This window comes from Phocoena phocoena, chromosome 14, assembly GCF_963924675.1.
Source record: "Phocoena phocoena chromosome 14, mPhoPho1.1, whole genome shotgun sequence".
Classification (NCBI taxonomy): Eukaryota; Metazoa; Chordata; class Mammalia; order Artiodactyla; family Phocoenidae; genus Phocoena; species Phocoena phocoena.
In genome coordinates this window covers 84,003,103-84,030,940 of record NC_089232.1, presented here as the reverse complement: position 1 = coordinate 84,030,940, position 27,838 = coordinate 84,003,103, and the positions used below count along the sequence as shown (strand labels likewise).

At 36.5% G+C, this 27,838-nt stretch overlaps 1 protein-coding gene across 6 annotated transcripts in view; it reads right to left on the bottom strand.

The window, feature by feature from the left end:
• KIDINS220 (kinase D interacting substrate 220) overlaps window positions 1–27,838 on the bottom strand; it is an 87,272-nt gene that overhangs the window by 44,844 nt on the left and 14,590 nt on the right. For all 6 annotated transcript variants that reach the window (XM_065890728.1, XM_065890730.1, XM_065890732.1 and 3 more), the window contains exons 6-21: window positions 26,533–26,631; window positions 24,618–24,815; window positions 22,795–22,893; window positions 20,774–20,872; window positions 19,390–19,488; window positions 16,499–16,676; window positions 13,630–13,794; window positions 11,743–11,922; window positions 10,788–10,953; window positions 8,780–8,931; window positions 8,328–8,617; window positions 7,376–7,516; window positions 6,428–6,671; window positions 6,174–6,262; window positions 4,571–4,715; window positions 281–443 (exon numbers count right to left, since the gene is read on the bottom strand). In XM_065890728.1, the coding sequence (XP_065746800.1) occupies window positions 281–443; window positions 4,571–4,715; window positions 6,174–6,262; window positions 6,428–6,671; window positions 7,376–7,516; window positions 8,328–8,617; window positions 8,780–8,931; window positions 10,788–10,953; window positions 11,743–11,922; window positions 13,630–13,794; window positions 16,499–16,676; window positions 19,390–19,488; window positions 20,774–20,872; window positions 22,795–22,893; window positions 24,618–24,815; window positions 26,533–26,631 (2,507 nt within the window). The remainder of the gene's footprint in view (window positions 1–280; window positions 444–4,570; window positions 4,716–6,173; window positions 6,263–6,427; window positions 6,672–7,375; window positions 7,517–8,327; window positions 8,618–8,779; window positions 8,932–10,787; window positions 10,954–11,742; window positions 11,923–13,629; window positions 13,795–16,498; window positions 16,677–19,389; window positions 19,489–20,773; window positions 20,873–22,794; window positions 22,894–24,617; window positions 24,816–26,532; window positions 26,632–27,838) is intronic.

Below are 27,838 nucleotides of genomic sequence, written 5' to 3'. Positions count from 1 at the left end.
AACATAGAGCTGACAGGACTATGAAACATTTTTCATCATATAGGTTACATTGAGATAGGAAGAATATAGACAAATAAATCTGTAAATTTTACATAATGGGATATATACCTGTGCTAATACAACTCCAAATTATAATGGAATTAATGAGAATGATTAGTTGAACCCAGAACTCTACATTTTATACATTTTGTATTCATTTTGCTTTATATGCATTAACTTTCTTCTGAAAAGTCAACTCAGTCTAAGGTAAATTTAAATATAAAGAGGTCAGATAAAGTACCTTTCATAGATGGTTTTTAATGTCATTTGATCTGGAATACCTTCAGTCTCTTCCAAATATAATATGAGCCATGAAGTTCGGTATGGCCACTGCTCAGTAAGGTTGATCCAGCTAGCAAGCCTATCCCAGTTGAAACTTATCTGATTGGCTCTCAGTAATCGCCCTTTAAGGAATACAAAAAATGTTTTAAATTAATAGGCATGTAACGTTAAGCCAAATATTCTGTATATTCAAAAATAATTCAACTTTAAATCTTTTAAAATTTGCCATTTAATTTACACTACAAACTGAAACCTAGTACTTATATGGATATGGCTTAAACACAACTCTGTTTAATTCTAAAGTAATTGTTTTGTGATTTGCCGTCGGTGCTACACACTGCTTTGATGACATTTATCCAGGCAAAAATCTTTCAGGATGGCAAGTCAGACGGTCTCGACCCTACCCACAATCATACAGCAGAACATCAATGCACCCATGATAAGCCCCATCCTCCTATGGACCTTGAACAAATCCAAATATGCTGGATTGTACATTTACCCGTTTTATTACGGGTAAATGTACAATCTCATACACTTTCATTTTTATGTACTACGGGTGGCTTATGTAAGTAATCTATCAAGTGAGTAATAATATGTTTCTAAAATTTGTTTACATATATTTAAAAACTCCTGTCTATCACCGGGGTTTTCTTAGGACTCTAATTCAGTGTTCTACCATTGGGCATGCCTACATTAGGACACTTGGCAATCCTTGAACTTTCAGAACAGATGATTTGTTTCATTGCTTCATCAATTTTTCCTTGATCTTGTTGGGATTCTGAACTGCTGATATCATTGCTTTTTAGTTTTAAACATTGTCAGTTTTATTTCATCATTATCTAGACTAAGATATCTATTTGTTTTGGTTCAAATATGAATCATCCCTTTCCTTACTACTAATACATATAGATTTGTAATTCCCCCATCCAATTATTCCCATATCCTCAACCCTCATTCCCTCAGCAGATCTGCTTTTATGGGCAAACCACATTATCATCACCAGATTCCTTTTCCCCTAGAAAATGGGATCTGGTCTGCTAAAAAAGTGACAAGGTCTTTACTTTCAATCCAAGCGAGCTACGGTCACATGCATTTGAGAGTTACAAAAACTCACTGAAGCATCACAATCTATGGACATATGGTACTAACGCTGGGGATGAAATGCTTAACAAAAGAGACATGATCCCAGCCTTCATGAAGCTTACACTCCAGTGGGCCAGACAAATAAATCAAACAAAAATCATGAAATGACTTAATCACAAATTGTGACGAGAGGAGATCTACTCTCAGCAGAGTATAAAGAGGTTAACACAGAACTAAAAGTTTAAAAACCCAGGCAACTAGAAGCCAGGCATTAAAGTGTGCTTGCAACATTGACAACATACTTCTTGAACTTTAAAAGATGAAAAAACTGGTGAAAAAAACTTTTAGAACTGAATTGGAAACATGGGTTAAAACAATATGTGAACTAATTTTCATCCCATGATTGGGCTTGATCCCCCAAACATTTGTGGGAAGGCAATGAAGGCTTCAAATCTAACTACAGTTGCTCTATTGAGTTTTTAAACCTCACTCATTCAGTATGTTAGTTACTGATGACAGACATAGAAGGCTTACTCCCCACCCTAAAAGAACGCAAGAGTGTACTGGAAAAGATGGATAGATAAGAAAACAATTACTTACAATCCTAACAGATAAGACTCTACTGGAGATACACACATATTGCTGTGAGAAAATAAAAAATGCACTCCAAATCCAGAAGCAGCAGTTACAGGAAGGTTTCCTTAAGAAAGTAACCCCTAGAACTAAGCTATGCAAGGTGAGTATGAGTCAATCTGATGAGGAAGGGCTGAGGCAAGAGGAGAAAGTTAGGGCAGTCAAACAAAGGCAACAGCAAATGCAGTCATGAATTCATGAAACTAGCAGATACACAGAACAGACCAACTACTTTAAAAGTGTGAGTGAATAAAAATAACGTTAAGTATTTGAAGTGTTCTCGCATACAACAGTTAAGAAATAAAGCAGTAGCGGGGTCTTCCCTGGTGGCGCAGTGGTTAAGAAGCCGCCTGCCAATGCAGTGGACATGGGTTTGAGCCCTGGTCCGGGAAGATCCCACATGCCGCGGAGTGGCTGGGCCCGTGAGCCATAGCCGCTGAGCCTGTGCGCCCGGAGCTGCTCTGCAACGGGAGAGGCCACAACAGTGAGAGGCCCGCGTACCGCAAAAAAAAAAAAAATAGATGTATAGAAAATCTGAATTTCAACATTTTAAAATATAAGCGAATTAAGACATCCTAAGTTCATGGATTGGAAGACTTAATATTGTTAAAATGTCAATATTAGCCAAAGCAATCTACAGATTCAATGTAACCCTGTCAAAATCCCAATGACATTTTCTGTAGAAATAGAAAAACCCATCCTAAAATTTACATGGAGTCTCAAGGGACCCTGAATAACTAAAACATCCCTGAAAAAGAAGAACAAAACTGGAGGAATCACACTTCCTGATTTCAAAAGTTACAGTAATCAGAACAGTGTGGTATTGGCAAAATGCAGACATAATAGACCAACAGAACAGAATAGTGAATCCAGAAATAAATCCTCACATATATGGTCAGATGATTTTTGACAAGGGTGCCAAGACCATTCAATGGGGAAAGGACAGTCTTTTCAATAAATGATGCTTGGAAAACTGGATACCCATATGCAAAATAATGAAGTTGAACTTACCTAACACCATATACAAAAATTAACTCAAAATGGATCAAGGACCTAAATTTAAGACTTAAAGCGTTAGAAAACACAGGATAAAAACTTCATGATATTGGATTTGGCAATGATTTCTTGACATGACACCAAAAGCACAGGTAACAGAAGAAAAAAATAGACAAACTGAACTTAATAAAAAATTAAAAATTTTGTATATCAAAAGACACTATCTGTAGAATAAAAAGGCAACCCACGGAATGGGAGAAAATATTTGAAAATCATATATCTGAAAAGGGATTAATATCCAGAATATACAGAGAACTCCTAAAACTCAACAACAGCAAAAAAAGTCCAACTCAAAAATTGGCAAAGGACTTGAACAGACATTTCTCCAAAGAAGATATATTAATGGCCAATAAGCACATAAAAAGATGCTCAACATCACTAATCATTAGGGAAATGCAAGTCAAAACTACAATGGGATACCACCTCACACCCACTGGGATAGCTATTATCAAAACACCAGAAAACAACAAGGTTGGTGAGGATGTAGAAAAATTGCTTGTTTACTGTTGGTGGGAAAAACTTCTTTTTTTACTATGGAAAAAAGTATGGAGGTTCCACCAAAAGTTTAAAATAGAAACACCATGTGACCCAGCAATTCCACTTTGGGTATATACCAAAAAAGAACTGAAAGCACTGTCTCCAAAACATATATGAACACCCGTGTTATAGCAGCATTATTCACAACAGCTAAAAATATGGAAGCAACCCACATGTCCATTGACAGATGAATGGATAAGCAAAACTTGGTATATACATACAGTAGAATATTAGCCTTAAAAAGGAAGAAAATTCTGGAATATGCTACAACATGGGTGAACCTTGATAAAACTGTGCTAAATGAAATAAGCTAGTCACAGAAAGACAAATACTGTATGATTCCAACTATATGAGGTATTCAGAGTAGCCAAAATGATAGAGACAAAGTATAGTGGTGGCTGCCAGGGGCCGGAGGAGAGGAGCAGGAGGATGAGAAGAGAGTTCCAGGTTTACAAGATGAAGAGTGACGGAGATGGATGGTAATGACGGCTGCACAACTATGGGAACTGTACCCTTAAAAATGGTTAAGGTGATAAATATTTACGTGTATTTCATTTAACACAATAAAAAAAGAAAAAATATACATCATTTGAAAATAGAAAGAGCAGCATGTAAAATCTGAATTTCAACATCTTAAATTATAAATTAATTATACTCAGTTATACAAATTAGCATAAAATTATGTTTATACAAAGAGAAAAATTAAAGCTGAGATGAAATTTTAAGTCATCGAGTTTTAAAATAACAGTAGACAACTGGTAGTTGATTTTCATTGTCAAAGCTAATATTGGTTTTATTAGACACACTTAATGTGAATAAAACTGGTATTCAGCAGTGTAAACATATAAACCCAGTACATCCTTTTGTTTCTGAAATTGGATTGTTTTATTAATGTTCAACCTTATTATCTACCATACAAAAGTAAGAAAACAAAATTCACCTGTCACAGAAACAATATTAAGTAATCTTCTCATGGTCTGAGGACTTATGTCACTGAACCAGTCCTCTGTAACCAGCAGTTTTGTAAGATCAAAGGACATCTGCCGAGTAATCGTGCGCTGCATCTGTCTTCTTCGGTAAGTATCCTGAAACAGTGAACCCATACTTCGAGCCTGAGAACTTAAGGCTTTTTGAGAAGTTAATATATGTTTATGTCAACAACAAAAACAATCCAAAATTTTAGTCAAAGAGGAAGACTATATAGTAATAAAAGGTATTACTGTTACTTCCTGAGGCAGAATATTTACAGAACAGTTATAAAGTAATATCAGCAGCAACTGCACCAAATGCTATGGTTTAGCTTCAGATGTATTTTGATTTATAGTTGTACAGAGAAAGCTCGATGCCTTAAAGATCATAAATAAGCAGAATTGTGTAAAGAAAATTCAACTCAAACTCTTATGGGAGCTCAGTATTTATAGGAACCCTGAAATAATAAAGCAAATAACCCCTCATCTAGATTTAAGGATTCAGCATTTTGATTTTTAGGTTATTTTTAAACGTATGACACAGCTGCTCTAACTATCCTCACATCTGCATAAGAATTAAAGGCTCTCTCCTGGGTGGGGTGGGGTAGGGAATCCCATCTAATCAGAGGAGGAACAGGCACAACAAAGGTGCGTTCTCATCTAAGGTCAAGAGACAGGGGAATGTGGATACAATTACAGGGAACCCAGGAGTCCAGACTCACAGGAGAGAAATTCAAAACTGTAAATCACACCCTGCTCTTAATTTAGAGCTGTCAACTGTCATTCATAATATTATTTTCACATCCATACTTCTACATGGTAGAGGCATAAAGTCAAAATATCACTGAAGACACATTTTTTTAAATGTAAAATGTCCCAATTTAATGTTAGCAAACTAGGGGGGAAAATAAATGGCGCTAATGCTAGCCCAGCCTAGCCATCCTTAAGCAGCACTATCACCATAACTTACCTGCAAGTGGGCATCTTCCTGCCTTGTAATACTCCCTTATTCTTTACAAAAGGCGGCTCCTAAAGATAGGGTAGGACAGGGAAACTACAGTGTTCCAGGAGAAAACCAAGGGACTGGGAAGGGCACAAAATCACTATGTGGGGAGAAAAAAAGAGTACACATCTCACAAACATCGGGGAAGGAGGAAGGCCAACAGGAAAACAAAGCAAGGAATTGTTCTCACACTACGCGCCTCTCTCTCCCTTACAGCTATGGTGACATGGGTCCCTGGAATGAACCCAGTGGTTCTCTAACCCTCGATGAAATCATCTGGGGAGCTTTAAAATCTCACCCTCAGAGGTTCTGATTCAATCGGTCTGGAATCTGGAGTGGCACCTGGGCTGAGAGCAGGTTGGGAGAGGACAGGCACTCCTATATAATTTACAGTTATTATGGCTCTAGGTTCAGACATTCCTTGAAAAACCACCTGAAGCTGAAAGGAAATCCAATGATAAAATTTACTGATGAGCTCAACGCATTATTTATAAAATATTACGTGGCATCACCTTGGTTTCATTTAAATAATAGCAATATAAACAAATGGCTCAAAACATAAGGTAACTTACCCGTCTATTAAGGGCCGTCTTACTACCAAGTTTTGTCATCTCTCCAAGGCTGTTTTGTGAAACTCTCCTGTCAGCATCTTCCTGCAACCCTTAAAGAATTTATCAAGAAAGCACCATTGTATTAAAACTCTGTTGTATGTGATATTTAAAGAGTAGTGAAATATGAACAATATTTTTCAAGGTAAAAGGAGATGCACCATAAAAAACTATAGAACTACTTCAAACCCAAAGTAGCTGAGGAACTCGATCTTTACCTGTATTATCTGAGCATGGAATATCTCCATTAGCTGTTGAAGTTACAAGAAATTTTCTTGCACTGCTTAGTCCACGACTATTGAGGAAAACAGGCAGATGGACTATGTTGCGCATATAGTCATGTCCATTGATGTTTGAGTCACGGAGCACGCTGTTGAGGTTCTGGTTAATTGCCTTTATAATAATGTGTGGATCACTTGCAAAAATAGCAATGAATGGGCCTTTTGAAAACAGAACTCGGACCTGTGGTAGAAGAAGTGTATAGTTATGACAAGATAAAGATTTTAAATTATCCAAAGTAATAAAACACCTCTTCAAAATCTGTGTTGGCCTTTGGTGACATTTCCTTTTCATTCAAGTATTATTCTATATGAAAACAAATTTACCAAAGTCTCAATCTGGTCTGTCACCATCTGACAATTTTTCAACATCTGACAGTGATAAAATCTCCAAAGAAAACAATTCATCCTGTCATATTTCTAGACACTTATGGTCTACATAAGAGGTAAGATCAACACACATGAGAAAGATTCATGAATACATACGATGTACTAACCACATTGGTCTCCGACCACAGTTACACACTGCTGTTTATAACGTACCTTACAGAGAGCCACTGACGTGTCCCACTTTAATAGAACTCTACAAATTCTGTGGTTTCCCTACCCTTAACTCTATTCCAACCATAACTATCTGCAAAGAAAAGGTGGAGTCACAATATGGACTTTAGAGACCCTCTATTCACTTTTTTCCTCACACTGCCGTTAAGCTAGAATTGTTTCAATCTGCTTGTGATGAAACTTTTACTCTTGCTATGTTTCTGCATAAAACATGGTTGTTTTTACAAAAGAAGTAGTATTCAAACTCCACTTGAGATACTCATGAAGCGACTCCTCTCAGCTACCACATATGTGACAATGACAAGTTTCAAGTTGGTTCAGACATACGGTGTCCAGCATCTGGAGCACTCTGTCCTGCTCACAGGCATCCAGCCCGTCGATGATAACCACCAGCCTTGTCTGATTCTGAGTGAAGCTGTCAATGGTTTTTGCCATCCTGGCCATCAATTCCACTTCACACTTAAGAACCTGTGCAAAAGAAAGGATACAAAGCACTGAAATCTGAGAAAGTTAAGCACATTTCTTAAAAAGCCTGACAGAAAGTCAGCTAAAGGAAGAAAAGAAATCCAAAGTCCTCACTGCCAGTTGTGGTTCCGCTTAAAACTGTAGCGAGTGCTTCACCTAAATTAGAGCATTTATTACAATAAGGTAGACACTGTCATATCCATTTTAAAAGGACAGACTTGGCTAAGTGACTTATTTGCTGAGATCACATGCTCTGAATGTCAGAAGACATATTTGAATGCAAATCCAAATAATCTAAATACCACACTACATTTGACCCCCGATGGCATGTGACCCTGATCAAAGTAAGGGGCTGCAGGTAACTGTATAAAGCCCTTTTCTGTTCTAAAAGTATGTTCCTATCTTATATGTTTTGGTGGTTCAATCTGCTTACTCTACCAGGCTCTAGAGCAACCTATATTATTAGGTAGTAATTACCAACTGTGGAATAATCTGCAACTTTTTGAGTATCTTATAAAAGTCTGTTTTATAAAAATACGTTATTTTTGTAACTTTTCCCACTTCACATATGTATTTTCATAGGAAAAATCTAGAGTAAAACTAAAAACAAATGCAACGCTTTAACACTCCCTAAAGCCCCATGGTCATGGGGAGCATATTCACATTAGGATTATTTTCTGCACGGCTTGTGGGATCTTAGTTCCCCCCGACCAGGGATTGAACTCCGGCCCTCGGCAGTGAAAGCGCGGAGTCCTAACCACTGGACCACCAGGAATCTCCCAGGATTATTTTCTAAGAAGCAGTGAGTGCTTACTTTCATGAATCCTTCACTTTTCAATTTGTGCAGTTTGGAGGCAGCATTATGGAGGCGTTTCCTTTGAGAATTCAGGAGAGAGTCCAGCACCTGCCACCATGTACGACAATTCAGCACAAAGGCCAATCCCACTATCGACGCAACTGATATGAGGACGGCATTCACTGTCAGATGCTTTGGGTCAACTCTGAATATAGCCAGAAGAGTAATTCCAGCAATAATGCAGCCAAAGATAAAAAGGAAGATGACGAAAGATGGGAGACAACACGTTTTTTTCCATTTATTTTTACCTGTAATACAACAAATGGTTTTAACGTGTCAAGCATCCAGAAAAGCTCAATCGTTACGGTGACAGCATATGACAAATCTGATGTTCAATTCATGTTTTCATGCACTGCATCCATCCCATCCTCAAGCCCTACATACACACAAAGAGGAGAAGGAGGTCCTACCCTGCGTATCTTCAGTCTTGAATACTCGGAAAAGCCTGGTTGCCAAAAAGCCAAACTCTCTTTCACAAGCATCCGAGAGGGTGGCAATCATTTCAGCCATTGATGTTTCTCCACCTACACTGGACAATCTATTGTAATCTGTAAACAAAAACCTTGGGGAAAGGGGAAAGAAAATGTTACTCAGCTATCTAAAGAAACGATTTCAACATATGTTATCTCTATCATTTAGCCTGTATTTCTTCATGTCTCTTTCAAAGGGTTGTTTTTAAAATTCTAAGGAGGGAAAACAACTTGTAATTAGGTATCTTCCATTTCTAACATCTCATATACTTTTCTCAGGAAAAGGCCATAACAAAAGTTAAATGTAGTAGACTTATATGAAGTAATTCTGACTAAAGGCAGAAAGGGAAAAAGATTATGACAGCTTAGCCAAGGAATCAGACATCTCAACAGATCTCATGATACAATGATTAAAATGATTAAAAGGTGACACCCCACGGCTTCCCTGGTGGCGCAGTGGTTGAGAGCCCACCTGCCGATGCAGGGGACACGGGTTCGTGCCGTGGTCCGGGAAGATCCCACATGCCGCGGAGCAGCTAGGCCCGTGAGCCATGGCCGCTGAGTCTGCGCGTCCAGAGCCTGTGCTCCGCAACGGGAGAGGCCACAACAGTGAGAGGCCCGCGTACCGCAAAAAAAGGAAAAAAAAAAAGTGACACCCCGTATCAGCCAAAAAATGCTGCACAAAGTAAGTTTTCTAAGCATCAACTGAAGAGATTAAAACCTTGAGAAAATATTATAATAATTAAGAATTGAATGCCATTTAAAAACTCAAGCTTTAGAATGTTTTATTTATAGCTTAAACATCTACCAGGGATTTAGAAAGAAGCTATAAAATATTCATTTCACAGTTGTTCTGCAAAGTAACTGAATTATTTGTATTTTGAGTCCCTGAATGGATATTATTTCTGCATTAGTTCCTTTCTTCCCTTCTACCCCTAAACTAAACTCTCATCTCAATCCTGTAGATAGGCATTGCTTTCAAAATACAATCTAGGATCACGTTGTAATATGTATCTGCATGCTATTTTAATTGGTCTAATTTTTTTAAAAAATACCATCTCATTAACTTAAAGTGTTTCTATTTTATATAAAAATATCTTCTCCAATTCTTTTATTACACTCTGCATATTTTCTTTTTATGCTTTTCATTTTAACTTCTCATTTTAAATCCTTTTCTTAATACTCCTATATGTCAATTATTTGTAAGCTTTTATCTTCCTCTCTTATATTATAGTTTTGATGTCTTATCTGGTTTGGCCTATTTACTTTCAGCTTAACTTAAACATATTTTATCTTATAATAATTTTTAAATTCTTAATCATTTAGTGCATATTTAACTAATTATTTTACTAATTTCTATTGAATTCCTTTTGCTTTCAGTTCTCTAAACTTTTTTTTTTTTTTCATTTTACTTTCCTCTGGAGCCCTCTAGCCTTCCTTTACTCTTTGACTTACATGTTTCTCATCTTTTCTGAACTGTTTTCTCATACATTTCCTATTTGATATTAAAAATAACTTTAGAGGAGTGGGTAAATATATTTCCACAGGTGAGGAAAGAGCAGCTCAGAGCACAAGCTGAATTGCCAAAGTTACACCCTGATGTAAACAGATGCCAAGACTCCTTTCACTCTTTTCAAATAGACCAGCACTCTTTTCAAATTTGTCCAAAGGATGATAACAGGTGTCATAAGGGGGGAACATGGGTTTATGCTCAAATAAAATTTGGTAAATCAAAGTTAAATTGATTTCTTTATGTACAAGAGGGAGCTATAATATGAAGTGTTTCCCAAACAGATTTGACCAGGGAGTATTTGTTTGCTTTACTTCTCACATTAAAAAGTTTAAGGGACCAATGTTTTTTTGGAATATACACTGAGAAATGATGCATTATAAACTTTTACTTGCTTCATCTTATTAAAAGTTACTTCTGTCAAAGGGACCAACTCACCTCACAGGTAAAGCTTTAGTGGTTTGCTCTGGCAATTCAGGAGGATTCACAAACATCAATTTGAGGAGGAGCTCCAAATACCCAATATGTCTTGCCAATCTAGTACTGAGGACCCAGGCCCAATTCCAGTTCTCTCCTTCCCTTCGTCCACCAAAGTAAACGACAACTGAAATTCACGGTTTAAAACAAAATTATTCAGGACAATCATTAGTCAAGCAGCCTCTTTTCTCCAAAGAGTCAAGTATCAAGTAGTAACAGGTAGACTTAACATAATTTTCATGGTCCCATTCCATTTCCTAACTACTCCTCAAAGAATTACTCAATTAATTAACCTCCTTCAACATACATCAGGTATGTGAAAAATGGAAAGTAAGCTGACTAAAATACGACATAAGAAACACAATCAGAAAGATAATGCCTTAAACAGAAACATAACCCTTAGTTCAGATTCAAACATAAAGACTGGTTTTATCACTACTTGCAAATGCTGAAGTTACCAGTAGTTCCTCCAAAGGTAAATCTATTTCCTTTCTTGCAACTGAAGACACTTGCAAGAACAGGGATTATATATATTTATTACTTTGCTTTTAGATAAAATAAAAATTACAGTCATGGTCAAAATGATCAAGAGCACATCATGACAGCTATAAACACTTATTTTTAAAAAAGGATTTAAATATAAATCATTAATTAACATATAAAAGGGAAAGTATAATAAATAAAAGTTCTGCTTCAATATTAACAAGTAGTGCACTAGTTTTTAAAGCTGTTACCAGCCAGGCTGGGGACCATGTTCCTCTAGGCCAGCTTACAAAATAGCAAAAAATCAATTTTCTCACCTAATTATGAAAATCTCTTACAGACTTTAGGAGAAAGATATAGATACAATTTTAAGTAAAACAATGAGTTTTGACATTCTCTACATTTTTGAAAAAGACAAAAGGCAAAGACTTACTAAAAAATATATATAAGAGAGCCAAGAAGCTCAATGACACCGCTATTCCAAGATTTGGGTCAATCGTAAAAGCAAACAATAAACCAAGGCCTCCACAAAGGAGCAGGGTCAGAAATACTATAAGCCATGAAAACTGAAAAAGAGGTTCAATCTGTTGTCCTGCAAAGGTTTTCATTTCATCTGAAAGAGAATTTAATATGAAAACATTATTTCTGTTTTATTTAAGAAATACAACTTCAAACATTTTGAAATTTTCACATTTTCAATATAAACATTTACTGAGCACTTACCAAGTCCCTAGATAGAATGCTGGTACTTAACCATTTTAACCAACGTTCTCTTCTGATAAGAATCTCATTCCCGAGGGGTACCTCTACCCTTGACCCTTGTCCTACCCACTCTCTTGCTTCCTACTGAAAATGCACAAAATCCTCTTTCATATATTCCCATCTGTTAAGATTTTGTTGATATTTATTCTTGTGGTTTGTATCACACAATCAACAAGGTACTGTTTCCAGATATAAAACTAAAAACTATTATTCTGTTATGTGTCTTCAAACTATTATACCTAGCTATAGCACCACCAGTCCTCCCCGCTCCTCCTCACCCCTTCTCCCTCCAATTACATTTGAGGATCACTGCTCTTAAAGGTGTGTGCTCAGTCCAGATGAGCTCTGAACAAGGCATTCTTACTACTAAACTTAGCAAGAATTTTACAGGCAATACTGACACCTGTCCTTGAAGAACGAGTGAGATTTTGCCAAACTAAAGGAGTGGGGCTTAGCGGGGAGGTGGGGGACCTGTCCAGGAAGCTCCTAGTAGAGGAGGCCACTCAGGAAGGGTCTAGTGGGCTCACGTGGGTGCAGACAGCCCCTACGCCTACAGCCCTGAGCACACACAGGGGGCAGTCCCGGCAGGGGTGCTCACGCTGACAGTCTGTGAAGGGCCTGGGTAGGACGGTTATAAACAGCACTCACAGGGAATGTGCTACGAAGGGGTTTTAAGTATGCTATAACACAGCTGGATCTCTGTTTTAGAAAGAGAACTCAAATAACGGTGTAGAGGATCAACCACATACCCATACATAAAACTCTATTCTACCATATGACCCAGCAATCCCACTACTGGGCATATACCCTGAGAAAACCATAATTCAAAAAGAGTCATGTACCAAAATGTTCATCGCAGCTCTATTTACAATAGCCAGGACATGGAAGCAACCTAAGTGTCCATCGACAGATGAATGGATAAAGAAGATGTAGCACATATATACAATGGAATATTACTCAGCCATAGAAACGAAATTGAGTTATTTGTAGTGAGGTGGATGGACCTAGACTCTGTCATACAGAGTGAAGTTAAGTCAGAAAGAGAAAAACAAATACCGTATGCTAACACATATATATGGAATCTAAGAAAGAAAAAACAAAAAAAAGGTCATGAAGAACCTAGGGGCAAGACACAGATCTACTAGAGAATGGACTTGAGGATATGGGGAGGGGTAAGGGTAAGCTGTGACAAAGTGAGAGAGTGGCATGGACGTATATACACTACCAAACGTAAAACAGATAGCTAGCAGGAAGCAGCCTCATAGCACAGGGAGATCAGCTTGGTGCTTTGTGACCACCTAGAGGGGTGGGATAGGGACGGTGGGAGGGAGGGAGACGCAAGAGGGAAGAGATATGTATATTTATAACTGATATGTATATGTATAACATATGTATAACTGATTCACTTTGTTATAAAGCAGAAACTAACACACCATTGTAAAGCAATTATACTCCAATAAAGATGTTTAAAAAAAAAAACTCTATTCTTCTTTACTTAAAAAAACAAAAATACACAAGAGAAAACTTTGTTATATATGCAGACTTTTTACAAACATACCTTCTAGTTTCTTGAGCAAGAAGGATTTCCCACTTCCCCACTGTGCATACAGCCCCACACAAATGGGCGGCTGCATGGTAGGTTCACTGAGAATATCTGCCAGGGCACTGCTATACAAATCATAACCAAGCATGTCACCATCTGTTTCCGTAGGAGACAAGTGTCCTGTAATTATAAACACATCATATCCTTACATTAAAGACATTACTATTAAAAAGGAGCATCAATTTTCATTTATTAATTGTTTACTTAATTGAGGAAAAACACTTATTTTAAATGGTTAGACCTGTGTAAAAATAGGTTCAGAGGTGCTTAAGTTAATACCATATTTCATAAAACTTAAGATACCTACTAATTATAAGATGCATCATTATTATGTACGACTAAGAAAGAAAAAGTGCTGCCAAATTATGACACGATGCTTTCCTACCCATCAATTATAAGACATATTCCAACTTCAGGGATGCTAAAATGTGGAGTAAAGTAGATTTTACAATCGATAAAATGATTAAAACAGTAACTAGTCCTTCGGAATCATTTCAATATGTATAATACCTATATAAAGAAGGCTATGTTAGTGAAAATCATAATAGATAACCAGAGAAAAAGAGACCTATGGTTCCAGACAGAAAGGTTCAATAACTTAAAAAGAGCAAATTAATCTACCACTTTAAGGCAATTCCAATAATAATATTCCATGAGAGTATTTTGAAAAGCTGAAAAGCAAGAAGAACATGTAAAAATAGCTATGAAAAATAATTTAAAGACTACCAAAAAGTAGCTGTCTTTGAAGAAGAATCAAAATACATTCTAAAGCTACAATAATTACAACATCACAGAACTCACACAGGATATTAACAGGTGGCATTTCAAATCAGTGGGGAAAGGATGAATTAGTAAGTGGCATTGGGAGAAGTAAGCCATCCATTTTTTTAAATAAAATTAAAACTCTGCATCTCATACTTTAACAAAAATAAGTTTCTGAAACATTAAAAAATTAAATGTAAAGAGTAAAACTATAAAAGCACTAGAAGAAAATATAAGAGAAAAAACTATAAAAATCTTTGTGTGGAAAAGGCCTTTCTTTCTCAATATAATACTAAAGCCAGAACTGCAGGAAAAGACCAACAAGTAAACTACAAATTTATATAACTTTTGGATGGGGAATTAAAAAACCCCATCACCATAAACAAAGAATAAGCACGGGAGAGAGATACAATATATAGGCTGGATCCAGGATCAATATCCTTAAAGACACAAAAATCAATTTTTAAATAATTTTAAAAACTCAAGAAAAAAGACAGCAAAGGCTACAAAGAGGAAAATAGCAAAAATGCAAATAGCCTATGAACATATTAAAAGATCTCAATCTCACTAATAATTTTACAATGCAAATTAAAATGAAATTTTTTCTTATTGATCTGATTAGAAAGCTTAAGGAAGCTGGAAATATCCAGTTTTAGCAAGGTTGCAGGACACTGCACTATCATACATGGTCTAAGGAAGGAGAAATTGTTACAACCATTTTGGAAAGTCTATCAAAACTGAACATCCACTGACTTGCCAATTCTACTTCTGGGAGTTTATTCCAAGAAAATAATCCTAAAAATAAGAGTTAACAGATATACGTACAAAAAAGATGTTCACTTCAGCACTAGCTTTTAACAGCAAAACAAACCAAATATTCACCAATAAAGAACTGAATGTACTATTAGGACTTAGAATGCAGGATTGTGCAACAATTAAAATATGGTATAGTTCATTATTTAAAACTTTTATATTATGGTATCTCAAGTTTTTTAAGGCTATATACATAGTATAAAACATTTTTAGAAATGTAAAGAAAATCTTGGCAAGTCATTCAAACAATTACAAATTAGGAGATAAAGGACAATAGGAAATTTGCACTTTCTACTGTATTCGTGTTTTAATTCTTAAAATTTAATGTGTGCATTATTACCAACAGAAAAAAATATTTTAAAATACAACTCATAATGTTGAACAGAATCATCCTTGCTTATGTAAGTAAACAGCTAAACTGGAAGGTGGCAGGACTCTACTATCTGCTGTTGGTTTCTGGGACTAACATGTCTCTTTTTTAACTCTAGTAGAAAACTGTTCCGTATTTCAAAAGACCACATGTGAATGATTACATTCTCATGTGCATCCTTTACAAGCAAAAACTATTTTAGTACAACATTCAAGGCATTATGTGCTAGATGTTATGGAGGATACAAGATAAGAAGAAAGAATCCCTGCCCTGAATAACTTGGAATCTGGAAGGGAGAAAATTCTAAAAGAAATAAGGGAGAAAATTTTAAAAGAAACAAAATAAAAGGCCATATGTAATAAGTATTGAAAAAGGAAATATAAACACAAATGCTTAAGTATTCAAATGAGGCAAAAATTGTATCTGGTTAGGCAGATCAGTTAAAACGTCACTGAGAACAAGACAACTGACTCCAGCCTTGGAGAGAGATGATTTTAACAAGAACATTCATGGGGATGGAGAGGACACAGCACAAGCAAAGGCAGAGAGCCACACTCGGAAAACAGAGTGCATTTTGATAAAAGCACAAAGAATACCTGAGAGAATAACAGGGGGAAGAGAGTTTTAGAAAAGTAGGCTAGATTTCTAGAAGTCTTAAAAGCCGATTGTTGACTCTGAATGTACTTAATGTGAATGCTACAATATAATGCAAAACAGCTTTAGACAGGGAAAAGTTATTTTTCTACAGTAAAGTAATAACTTTCTTAACTTTTATAATCTTCAGTTAAGTGAGAAATGCAAAACTGCTGGAAGTCTCTTAATTTTTTCATAGACATTCATTTCTTAAAAGCCCAGTTAGGTACAAAACCCAATACTTACTGGCTCCAAATATTTGAGTTAAAATACTTTTCTGATGGCTACAGTCAATGTTGTAGGGAGTCTCGCCTGCTTTGTTGGGCCTATAAAGTAACCGTCCATCTTTGGGATTTCTTAAAAGAAGTTCTGCCAGTTTCCGACTCCTCCCACGAATAGCAATATGCAAAGGAGTGTCTCCTTTCTGTAAAATAGTGGCAGGAAACTTGAACTTTCACATTTCTTACATATAGTATATACAGAGTAACAATTTTCATGCTTCTATAAAATAACAGAAAATCCGAACTTTTCATATTTTTCATATAGAATGTATAAACAATATGAATTTTTATCTCTGTATCCTCCCCACAATTTCTTTCTCTAGTTCCTTCCCTAGCTTTTCTCAGGTATTATTTCTCCCACAGCCTTCTAGAAGGAAAGAGGACAAGCAACAGGCTTTTTCCTTGCGGCTCCTCCCAGGCCCTGGATCCACCTCCATCACAGGTTAGTAACCATCTATCATCCAGATACTTACTGTCCACAGATGTCAACCACCTTCCTCAACTAATTTATACTCTATTTCACAACGTGGTCTCCATTTGTCTAGACAGCTTCCCAATCCATGCTGATATTCCACTAGCAAAAGCGACCTCGTCCTTCCTCACGCCCTTTGTCACCATTATGTTAGTTCCCTACATTCTCTTCCTCAGAGTCCTCTATGTTGAATCCATCCTTCTCTGGCTACTACAACTTCTTTCGTTCTCCTCAGCTTTCACGGCTCCCTAACATCAACCTGCCTTCTTCCCTTATTAGAATCTCCATCATATTAGTATTCACATCCAACACTAAGGAAAGAAAACTAATACGTAAAAAAAAAACAAATTCAGTCCGCAAGGTGTTCTCCACTTTTTACTTCACAAACATCTCTCTTAGAGACAATGACCCACAAGTTAACAAATGAAATTCTCAGTTCTCACCCACTCACTTCCTGTGGCTTCTATAGCACAACCTTATCGTGATTTTGAATCTCCTCTTCTGCCTCAGGTCTACTTCTTCCTTTTCTAGATTCCCTTCCTACATCCTAAATATGGCAGAAAAGCTACATATCGAGCTCACTATATTATCCAGGCACTGAGCTGGATAATTTGGGGGATATGGAGATGATAGACAAAACAGTCCATGGCCTTAACTAAGTTACAATGTAACAGGAGGAGACTGGATAAACATGCACATTCGTAAAACAAACTAGAATGTGACACACGCTGTAAGGAAAGTCTGACCTCAGCTTCCATCTTTCTTCCAAACTGATGATCTTAGTCACTTCCATGCAGCTCTCATCTCTTGGTAACTAACTGTGAAATTCCTATCACCAGCCTTGATTTCTTGCCCAAATTCAAGCCCTATCGGTCACGGCCTCCTGAACGTCTTAGCCTTCAAACTAACCACATCTAAACTGAATTTCATCATCTTATTTCTCCACCTGAACTCCATTTCTTATCCCCAAACATGTGAGAAGGAAGAAATATCATCAGTGGCATTTCAGCCAGACACAACATTTCTGAAAATGCAGAGAAGACATCAACACACCCTGCCTGTTTATGCTGAAGATAAACAGAGATTGGTGATGGGCCAGGTAAAAATAACATTAATCTTTATTCTTAAATTTTTTTTATGTAATCCTTTATGAAGAGCCAGGTTCAAGACTTTTACAAGTTTGTATTCCAAATTCAAGCAGGACAGCACCTTATTCATCCTTTGTAAGTTATGTGTGAACGAATGCACATTCACTCCAAGAACATTCCAGATACCATGTGTGCTTCTCAGCAAGTATGTGCTGACTCAAGACAAAGCACACACAACAGGGTCCAAGACAGGGAACCTTAAAGGGCACATAGTCCAGTGGGGCTCCCTTTTGCAAATTAGGGGACCAGTGCCAGAAAGTAGTCAACAGCAGAATGAGAAAAACAGGCAATACAGAAGTTTTCTCGAAAGTTAAGTATATTCAATTTCAACAACTTCTCTTTGACTTTATGCCCTAACTTTTAAGATGGAAATTTTTCTTTATATTTTCTTTCTTTTATATTAATATGGTATTAATATACATTAATATATATACCATATATAAATACATTAATATGGTAATAATAGGTAGGAGGCTTTTCTGTGTTTTTTTTAATAATGTTTCTTGATAAAATAAAAGGCAAATATATATAAATTCTGTGTTTTTTGTTTAATTGCCTCATGAATAATAAAAAGATAAACTTCAATCTATTATGGATTAGGAGAGCCCAAATCATATTATATATTCAGAGGGAAAAATTTATATTTCTTAGTTCATACAGGAATCAATTCACTTCTTTTCTGTGAGGAAATCAATCTGAAGTAGAGAAAGAAACCTGCTTAAAATGTAGACAAACTAAAACCAGGAATCAATTCTATATGAAGTATTAAGCAATTGAGAGTTAAATTTATTATGGAAAATATGAACATTCCTCTAAAAGGATTAAGGCAAGGACACATGGCAGAACATCTCTCCTGCTGGTGAACGTGAATGCCAGTCTCCTTTGAGAGTCTATCTTCTCCAGCCCCTTTTGGATTCTTTCTTCCTGTTTCTCTGAACAAGCTCCACACCTGATGACATCCTCCTTGCATGGTGGTCAATGCAGCTTGCCATAACTGATCTGAGCCATAGAGGGAACCTCTGAAGCAGCTGCTTTGCTGCATACCGAGCCCACCCACTCCTCAGCATGCTCTCAGAACAGCCAAGATCTCACAGCATCCAAATCCCACACAAATAGCCCCAGCAAGTAATCTCTCCCTCCACAAAATAAAATCAGACCCCCATTAAACCCACTGGATATACAGTCAGTCTACCAATAGCCCTCAAAAAAAACTGCTCTCTACACGGATGTTCTTACCTTATCTACGGCAGATACTTTAGCTCCTTTATCCAGCAGCAGCTCTACTACTTCTATATTTCTCATCTTGGTAGCCTTTATAAGAGGTGTTTCACCATCCTGTGGGCACAGATAAGAAAGTTTGCCAGATTAATACCTTTACTCCTAAATCTTTAAAGTCACATAAATACACGTGTCAAGAATTCAAATATCTGACCAGTCTATATTGAAAATGTTCTCAAGGAAACATAGTTGGAAAAACTAACAAGTGCTTTTCCTTTCATAATCACTTGTATCAAAATACTTTTATATCACTCAGCAGAGCAAGAGATGTGCCCCACTACTTATCAGCCGCTTCCGCCCCTCACCACTGTCTTTCCCCAGGCCCACCGCTGACACCTGCGCCACCTCCTCCAGAGGCTGCTTCCCGTTCTGACCACCTCACCCAAGCAGCCCACTACCTAGCCTGTCAATGTCCAGACAAGCCAGCGTCTAGATCTGTCAGATGTTGTCACCAGCGCGTCTGTGTATCTAAGGAAGGACCTGTGTACAACAGGGAATCAACCTGATACAAGCAGTATGCCTTTGGGAAACCTTAAAAGAGTTTACAATTGCTTTCAAAATCAAATTAATAGAAATGAGAAGAGACCACAGTTCAGCACTGAATTAGGAAAAAGCAAAATCTGGTCAGAAGCCACGTGTGGTCACAGTAGCTGACACAAAGGTCTAAAAGAAAAAGAAACAAGATTCCAAGGAGCCACCACCTGCAAAGCAGAAGGTATCCCAGGAAAAGCTGTGCCCCAGGGCACTGAGGTTACCATCACTGGTTTAGAAGATGCTGCTCCAAATCTCTAACGGATGAAACAGGATTGTCTTACGGGTGATTCCGTAAGTTTGCTTTATTCATTCCTGCCATTTCAATCCAGAACTCCAAATATATTTTCCCCATGGACAACTATTACATGTAAAGCCAAATATAATCACTAAAGTCTTATACAGTTTTATACTTTCCACATGATTTGAGTAAAATAGACTAAAAGTGGTTGGTTTGGGGAACCAATAACCACACACAATGATATTTTAAAAGGAAATGTGTTCTGCATTCCCAACAACAGGAGCATAAAATAATTCTGGGGAAATGATCTGTCCACAATTTATGAAGAGCTGATACTGTACTTTCTGATTAAAATAAATTAAATAACAATTAAAATAAATTACACATTGCATTTTGCTGTGAATACACAACTCCTGAAAGGATATAAACTTACTCCTCAATTTAACACAGAACATTTCCAGTTAAATCAGTATAATTCTAATATCAAACAACTGTAAAAAATTGAAAAAAATAAGCAGTACTAACATTCAGCACTAGGTATTGCTAAGAGAACAGAAATGTCATTTATACCTTTGTGCATATTTCAGTGTCAGGATTGCACTGTAAGATATCTCTCACCATCGTTGCATTTCCTTTCTCAACAGCCCAATACAAAGCAGTTTTATTGTCCTGCATAATAAAAAAATCAACAACCACTTCATATAAGATATAATATTAAAAACTTCTATTTGTAAATATAAAACATTACTAACATTTCTATTAAAGCATTAATATATCTTACCAAGAAGCAGCATTGTAGAAAATAACATTAATCCTTATTCTATCTTGCATTTACTTGTGAGAAATTCTTTATGAAAGAAGCCTAAGAAAACTTAATATTTCTTGACTGAGAAAGCAGCAACCCCACATAGTTGATAAGGGAAACTATGCTTTTGGAAAGCAAACAGGTTTCAGGACCCTGCACTGTGTTGGAAGTCATCAGTACCTGAGCTCTGTATCCTGTGAATAAGTCACATAAATATTCTGACTTTTGGCTTTTGGCTTTTCATCTGCCCAATCTTTTCAAAAGATAATGCGTAAGAGTGTACTACACAAACATACAGTGAATTGTTTCTTACCATGTTTGGCTTTCTTAATCTCTACACTGCACCTATATACTGATCTTCATCAGATCCTTTAAAATCCTATCTAGTTCAAAAACCAAAAACAGATCCATGTGGACTTTGAATGCAGAGGTAGAGAACAAAAACACTGACTAAAACATAGGAAAACAAAATTGACAGACACTAAGGAGATCGTTAAGAGTCTAAATAGGTGATCCAGTCACCAACTTTTAGTGAAAATACGATTTTATCCCAAAAGACAGTGAATGACCCTCTGCCGCTGCCACATTAATTTTCCGACACCAAGATTTCCCCAATGCGGTTCCCTTCTCAACACTGTACACTAGTTTCCAGCCTCTCTGGCACTACATCCCTTTCTATTTCTCTATCTCCCATCCCACCCTCCCCGCCATCCTGCTGACAAGCTGATTTATTCACCAACTAAGGAATACAGTCTTTCACTTTCCGTTCTTACTAAATTTTCTCATCCCATTATTCCACTATCCTTGCCTGAACTACCGAGCCTTCCTTTTCTCTCCCTATCTAACCCACCTTTTAAACTTAGCTCAAATTCTACCTTCGCTTAAAAGCTCTCCTTAATGCCCACTTTCCCCGCCTCAAGACTCTTACATTTGAACCTTTCACTAGGCAATCATATACTATCTTATACCAAAAGTGGCAACACTTTTTATGTTTACATAAAAACATAAGAATAAATATAAACAAAACAAACTAAAACCTTCCTAACTAAAACACATGTTTCTTCAGGCAAGGGACCCATGTTAAGACCCTCATGGCATTTGGCACAATATTTATCAGTTTGATTCAAAAGTGGATTTGGATACAAGCTAAATACAAGGAAAAAAACTGAGCAGAAATGTAGACTCTCCAACCACAAAACAGGCTGTTCAGTACAGTTTTTTTTTAATCTAAAGCTCTTGACATATTGGATATATTCTCAACTTTAGGGAAGCTTCTCCCTAAAATAAATAACCTTTACAGCTCTGTGAGCTATGACTGCCTTAAGCAAAATCCATAGGCACTACCAAGTGGTCCTGGGAAAGGCTAGCAAATGGGGGAAAAGGAGAAGAAAGATGAAACAGGAATAGAAGAACAATACATGGATGAAGAAGAAAAAACAGAGGAAACACATACTAAAGAAAATAAGTCCCATACACTCAAAGTGCCACCAACTGCCTCGGTATCATAAACTACTCATGTCAGAACTGAATATATTTAGACATTAGTAAGGGAGGTGTATTTGAAAAACATGAACTTCTTTATGCTTTACTTCTATCTAAATCTAACTTGACATCAATACAGAAATTTCATAATAATGGCAGTGAAACTTAATAATACAGGCATCCATTAAACGTACTAGGATTTATATGTTTGTCTCCATAGGAAAACTGGAAGAATGACATTATGATCAGCCAACGTATACAAGCAATTATACTAAGATAACAACAGCCCTGTAATCACACACACCTGTCCTCTAATGTCTATATCAGCATATTTTTGAAGAAGTGCTCGAACAATTTCCACATGGCCACCTCTGACAGCACCAATTAAAACAGTATCTCCACTCTAAAAAGACAAAAAAAAACCCCAAGGTGAATTGATGATGGAACAAAAAACACTTTTTTGAAGTCAAAATTAGTCATGTATTAATTTAACAGATTTTTTCTGAAAATTTCTTGGAAAAAATTATCTCTAAATAACAGAAAGTTAACTAATATTAATACCTGATATTAACAGCCTTCAGAATAAGGGACAGAAGACTTTATACCTCAAAATGAGAACATTTATACCTGAAATTCCACGACAAAAGTTTAGAAAGATAAGTCACCCAGAACAATAAGCCATTCTATTTGAAGGTAACCAACCTCCCATTACAGATGTAAATTAAATAAAATGACACAGTGGCTGTCAATGAACCAGATGAACATCTGGAAATTACATAATACAAATCCCTTGGAATAATGCTACATGACAAAAGCCATGGATTCTAAAAAGAAAGGAGTTATAAAGCTAGAGCCATCTGTGGGTTTATAACCACATTTAATTAAGGGAGAAGGTTGGTTCCCAGAACAGCATCTATATTCTATCAATTTGGCATTACAGGCCAACAGTGCACAAGACTCACTCCCCAGTACAAGGCTTAGATGAAGTTCACTACCTCATAGGGACATCTCTGCCCTGAAATTATATCCACCAAGCAATAATCATTATTAATTATATCTTCCCCTAGTTCAAATACCTTTTGAATACCTCAAATACCCCTAGTTCAAATGGCCTTTTTTTTAACTGCTAAATTACAAGTCAGTTGTATGAGTTTGGGTTGGGTGATTCCATGAGCTACAGCTCATCTCAATCCTAAGTGGGCCCCAGTGGGCTCTATATCAAGATGCAGGTCCTCGAGGATTATTAAGTCTAGCACCATGATGTAGTACCTTAACTACTACATTAAAAGTGTAAATAAACCCATGGCAGACACATTTTAGTTGAGAATATTAGCATTAATGTGGGTTCAGACTAGTAAATTAATAAAAGGTTATAAATACTTCATTGCTTACGATGTGCCATGCACTGTTCTAGGCACTAGGAAATAAGATAAGGTCCCAGCTCTGAGAGAATTTATAGCCTAGAGGAGACTAACAGACAACATACAATAAACACAAATAAGAAATCAGATAAATGTAATGCAAATAAAATATAGTGATTTGATAGAAAGTGACTGGGTAGCTACTTTGGCTTGGGTAGTCTTGAGAAATCAGGACTAATGTGTAGGATTTGGTGCTTTAACAACAGGATATACAGATGCTGGTACCACTTACTGAGAGGGAGAAGACTGAGGGAAAAGCAGGTGTGGGATGGATGAAACAAACAAGACACCTGTTTTGCTGTAAGTTAAGAAGCCCATTAGACATTCAAGTGGACAGTTCAAGTTGAGCTGGACAGACAAGTGTAGACTTCCGAGAAGAGGTGAGAGCAAGAGATACCAATTTGAAAATTCTAGGTGTAAGGGTGGGAGACTTGAAGCCTTGGAACAATGAATAACAACAGCCATGAACAACACCTATAGTTAGGATGGTTTCAAGATCACATTTTCAATAACAGCATTATTTCTGAAAAATTTAAAAGAACACCCTTCACAAAGATTGGAAAGTTTTAACTTATTAGTTCTAAAGGCAGAAATAAAACATCTTAAATGTATGTCATGCAGGAAGAATCTTGAAAGGTGGTGAGAAGTTAAGGTAACCTTCCATCAATGTCACCACTGAAAGACAAATTCTAAATAGATAACCTACCCTATCAGGTATGTTCACATATGTTCCAGCATCAAGTAGATCCTGTACAATTTCTGTATGTCCCTCCTTTGATGCAATCATCAAAGCTGTATTTCCATCCTTATCGGTTAAATTTACATTTGGATTCCTCTTCAAAATTTCTTTTACTGACTGTGTGTAGCCTCCTTTTACTGCCACAATAAGTGCAGTCATTGAATTCTACAAATCAAACAACACCCAAGGAATTAGTACTGTCAGAAAACATATAATTTATTCTATAGTCAAAAAACGGATGTTTTCAAATAGGTGGCCTATTATTAACAGTTATTTCTGATAATAAAATGCCAATATAAATAACCAGAAACAGACCAAAAGTGGCCAGAAGCATATTTTCCATTTTTGAAGATACATTAATTCTCTTCGGTCAATAGGACTGTTACGACATTCAATTCTTTAAATGATAATCCAAAATTGGAGTCATTTACAATGAACAAACCCTCTCACTAAAGTATTGACATATAAAATAGCTGACAGGATGATTCAAAATTAAACACATTCTAAGTTAAATAATCCAAAGTAAGAATCAATCAGACTTCAAAGAATTGTCTATAATAAAATCTGTGTGAAAAACTGAAGTAAAACAATGAATTAATAAGCTATAGAATATTTCAATAAAAGTATAACATATTCCTGTTTTCCACAGTGATCTACAAACCACATTTTCAAAACTGTCTTATTTTTAGTGGTTCTTTTAAAAACTGCACATTTAATTTATAACAAAATCACATAATAGAAGAATCTGACTCATTACAAAATAAATATTAAAACTTATTATTGGGATTTTGATCTAGTTTGAGATACCATGCAATTTCCTTATAGAAGTATTTCAGTTATTGTATCAGCCCCCAGAACTAAGCCATAATTCTCTCAATATTAAAATAATACCGCCTTTCCAGATTCCTCAGCAGTCAATAATCATAGAGACAAGCCACTCATCCACTTGATAAACTGTCCAGAAAGGAGGCAAGTGAAAGGTATGACTTCCAAGGCTGGGTAAGAATCAAGCTCTATCTCCGCACACCACTAAAATATTATGTACCCCTCGAAGGTCATCAATTAGTAGCTTCTGTCAACATGGACAATAGGAGGAGATGGTTGGTATTATGCCAGGAAGTCACTTTTAATGATTTAGAATTCACTTTTGTTACATTGCAGCCAGAGATTTGGTAGCAACTCTTCTCAGAATCCTTTATGACCCATCTCACATAATAACAATAATTATGTTAACAGAAGTCTGTATTGTTTCTTGTGCATAAATGTCGTCTCCTTTACCTATATTCTTACAAGCTCAAGAGAAGAGCGATATGATAGGCTTCTCCAGTATCCCCAGCACGTCTGGCACAGGGCTGGGTGGACAGCGGGTACTCAATAAGGAATTCATAACTGCTAGACTGTAAGATATACTGAACCAATTTTTAAGCTATATATGTTTTGACCACTGATTTTTGATATTTTTAAATCTGTCTATTGGAGAAAACGAGTCACAGATTAAAATATCAAAAAATTATGGTATTTTAGAATTTTAAAGAAAAGTTATTTTAACAAAATAGAAACTCTTTCCACAATAGTAATTCAAACAATTTGATTTGGGGAGTATTTTAATTTATACTAAGATTACTAAAAGATATTCCATATAGTTTTAGCCTCCCAAAATTTATGTGCATTAGCAATAAATCCTTAAAAGCACATATCTGTAATACATAATATCTATAATATAATATATTTACCGGGATAACAGAAGATGTTTGTTTTTCTAAGTATCATTTAGAAACTATAGGGAAATTTTTCTAGGTATATACTAAGGAAAAAGTATTCTCTCTCTTAAAACTAAAAACATCTCTCTACTACCAGCAGTTAAAATAGAAAAGATACTTACAGCTCCTTCTTGGTCAACATCAGCCCCCATAGCCAATAAATGTTTTACACATTCCAAATGACCCTTTCGTGCAGCCCAAACCAGCGGGGTGGTTCCATACTATTAAAGAAATAATAAATTTAAAATTATTACCTAAGGTGTATTAAAAGAAACTAGCCCTCACCATGAATTTTGATAAAAATCATACGTTGAGCATTTTTAGATTATGGTTTACACCAATCATAATTTTAGTCCTAGATAAATCATATTTTCCCCATACTATTTCTCCTTAATAGATGATTAACCACTGCATGAAATATATTTTAATTAACTTTAACTTTTACAATCAGTGACAATTTTTCCATCATAATGTCATACAGCCTCTAATTTCCAACAAGCTTTCTTTGCTTCCCATATCTTGTGAAATATAAAGTCCAACAGTCTGAAATAGTAACAACCAAGTGCCAGATACAGTTCTAAATAGTTTACACGAGTTAACGTGTGTAATCCTTATCAGAAGAATAAGTACAAACCACAATATCACATTTTAACAGATGAGCAAACAAGGCCCTGAGAAGTTAATTACAGGCTCGAAGTCACAAAGCTACTAGGAGGTGGAGCAAGACCCATGAACCCAACAAGCCTGGCTTCAGTCTGTGCTCTTAACCACCACCCCAGATCGACCTCTGTACCTGACAAAATAAATGTCCGCCTAGAAACTGCACTCAAAAGCACCTTCTGCTGGAACGTGATTCAAAAGACATCAGAGAATGTAAATCATGCATAAAAGCAATGCTTTATCTTTGGGGAGATTCATAAGACAATGAAGAGACACAAGAACACTCACAGTGACATTTAACTACATGGGAGACCGCAGGTTGAAATGAACATTTAATGAATACCTACTTTTTATAACAGCCTTGACCAACAACTTTTGTGCACTGATGGAGGTCTGGACAGTGAATATTGACTACAGAAGAAGGGGCATCTAAGTTGACTGGGTAAGTTAAGGAGACTTAACAGAGAAGCTAACACCTCAACTGAGCCTTGAGAAAATAAATAGGAGTTCATCAGGCAGAGGAGGTCATAACATTCCTAGCAGAGGGAATAGGATAAACGACGACACGCACTTCATAGAAATTCATAAAAGTTCACAGAATGGGGCTTCCCTGGTGGTGCAGTGGTTATGAATCCGCCTGCCAATGCAGGGGACACGGGTTCGAGCCCTGGTCCAGGAAGATCCCACATGCCGCGGAGCAACTAAGCCCGTGCGCCACAACTAGTGAGCCTGTGCTCTAGAGTCCACAAGCCACAACTACTGAGTAGT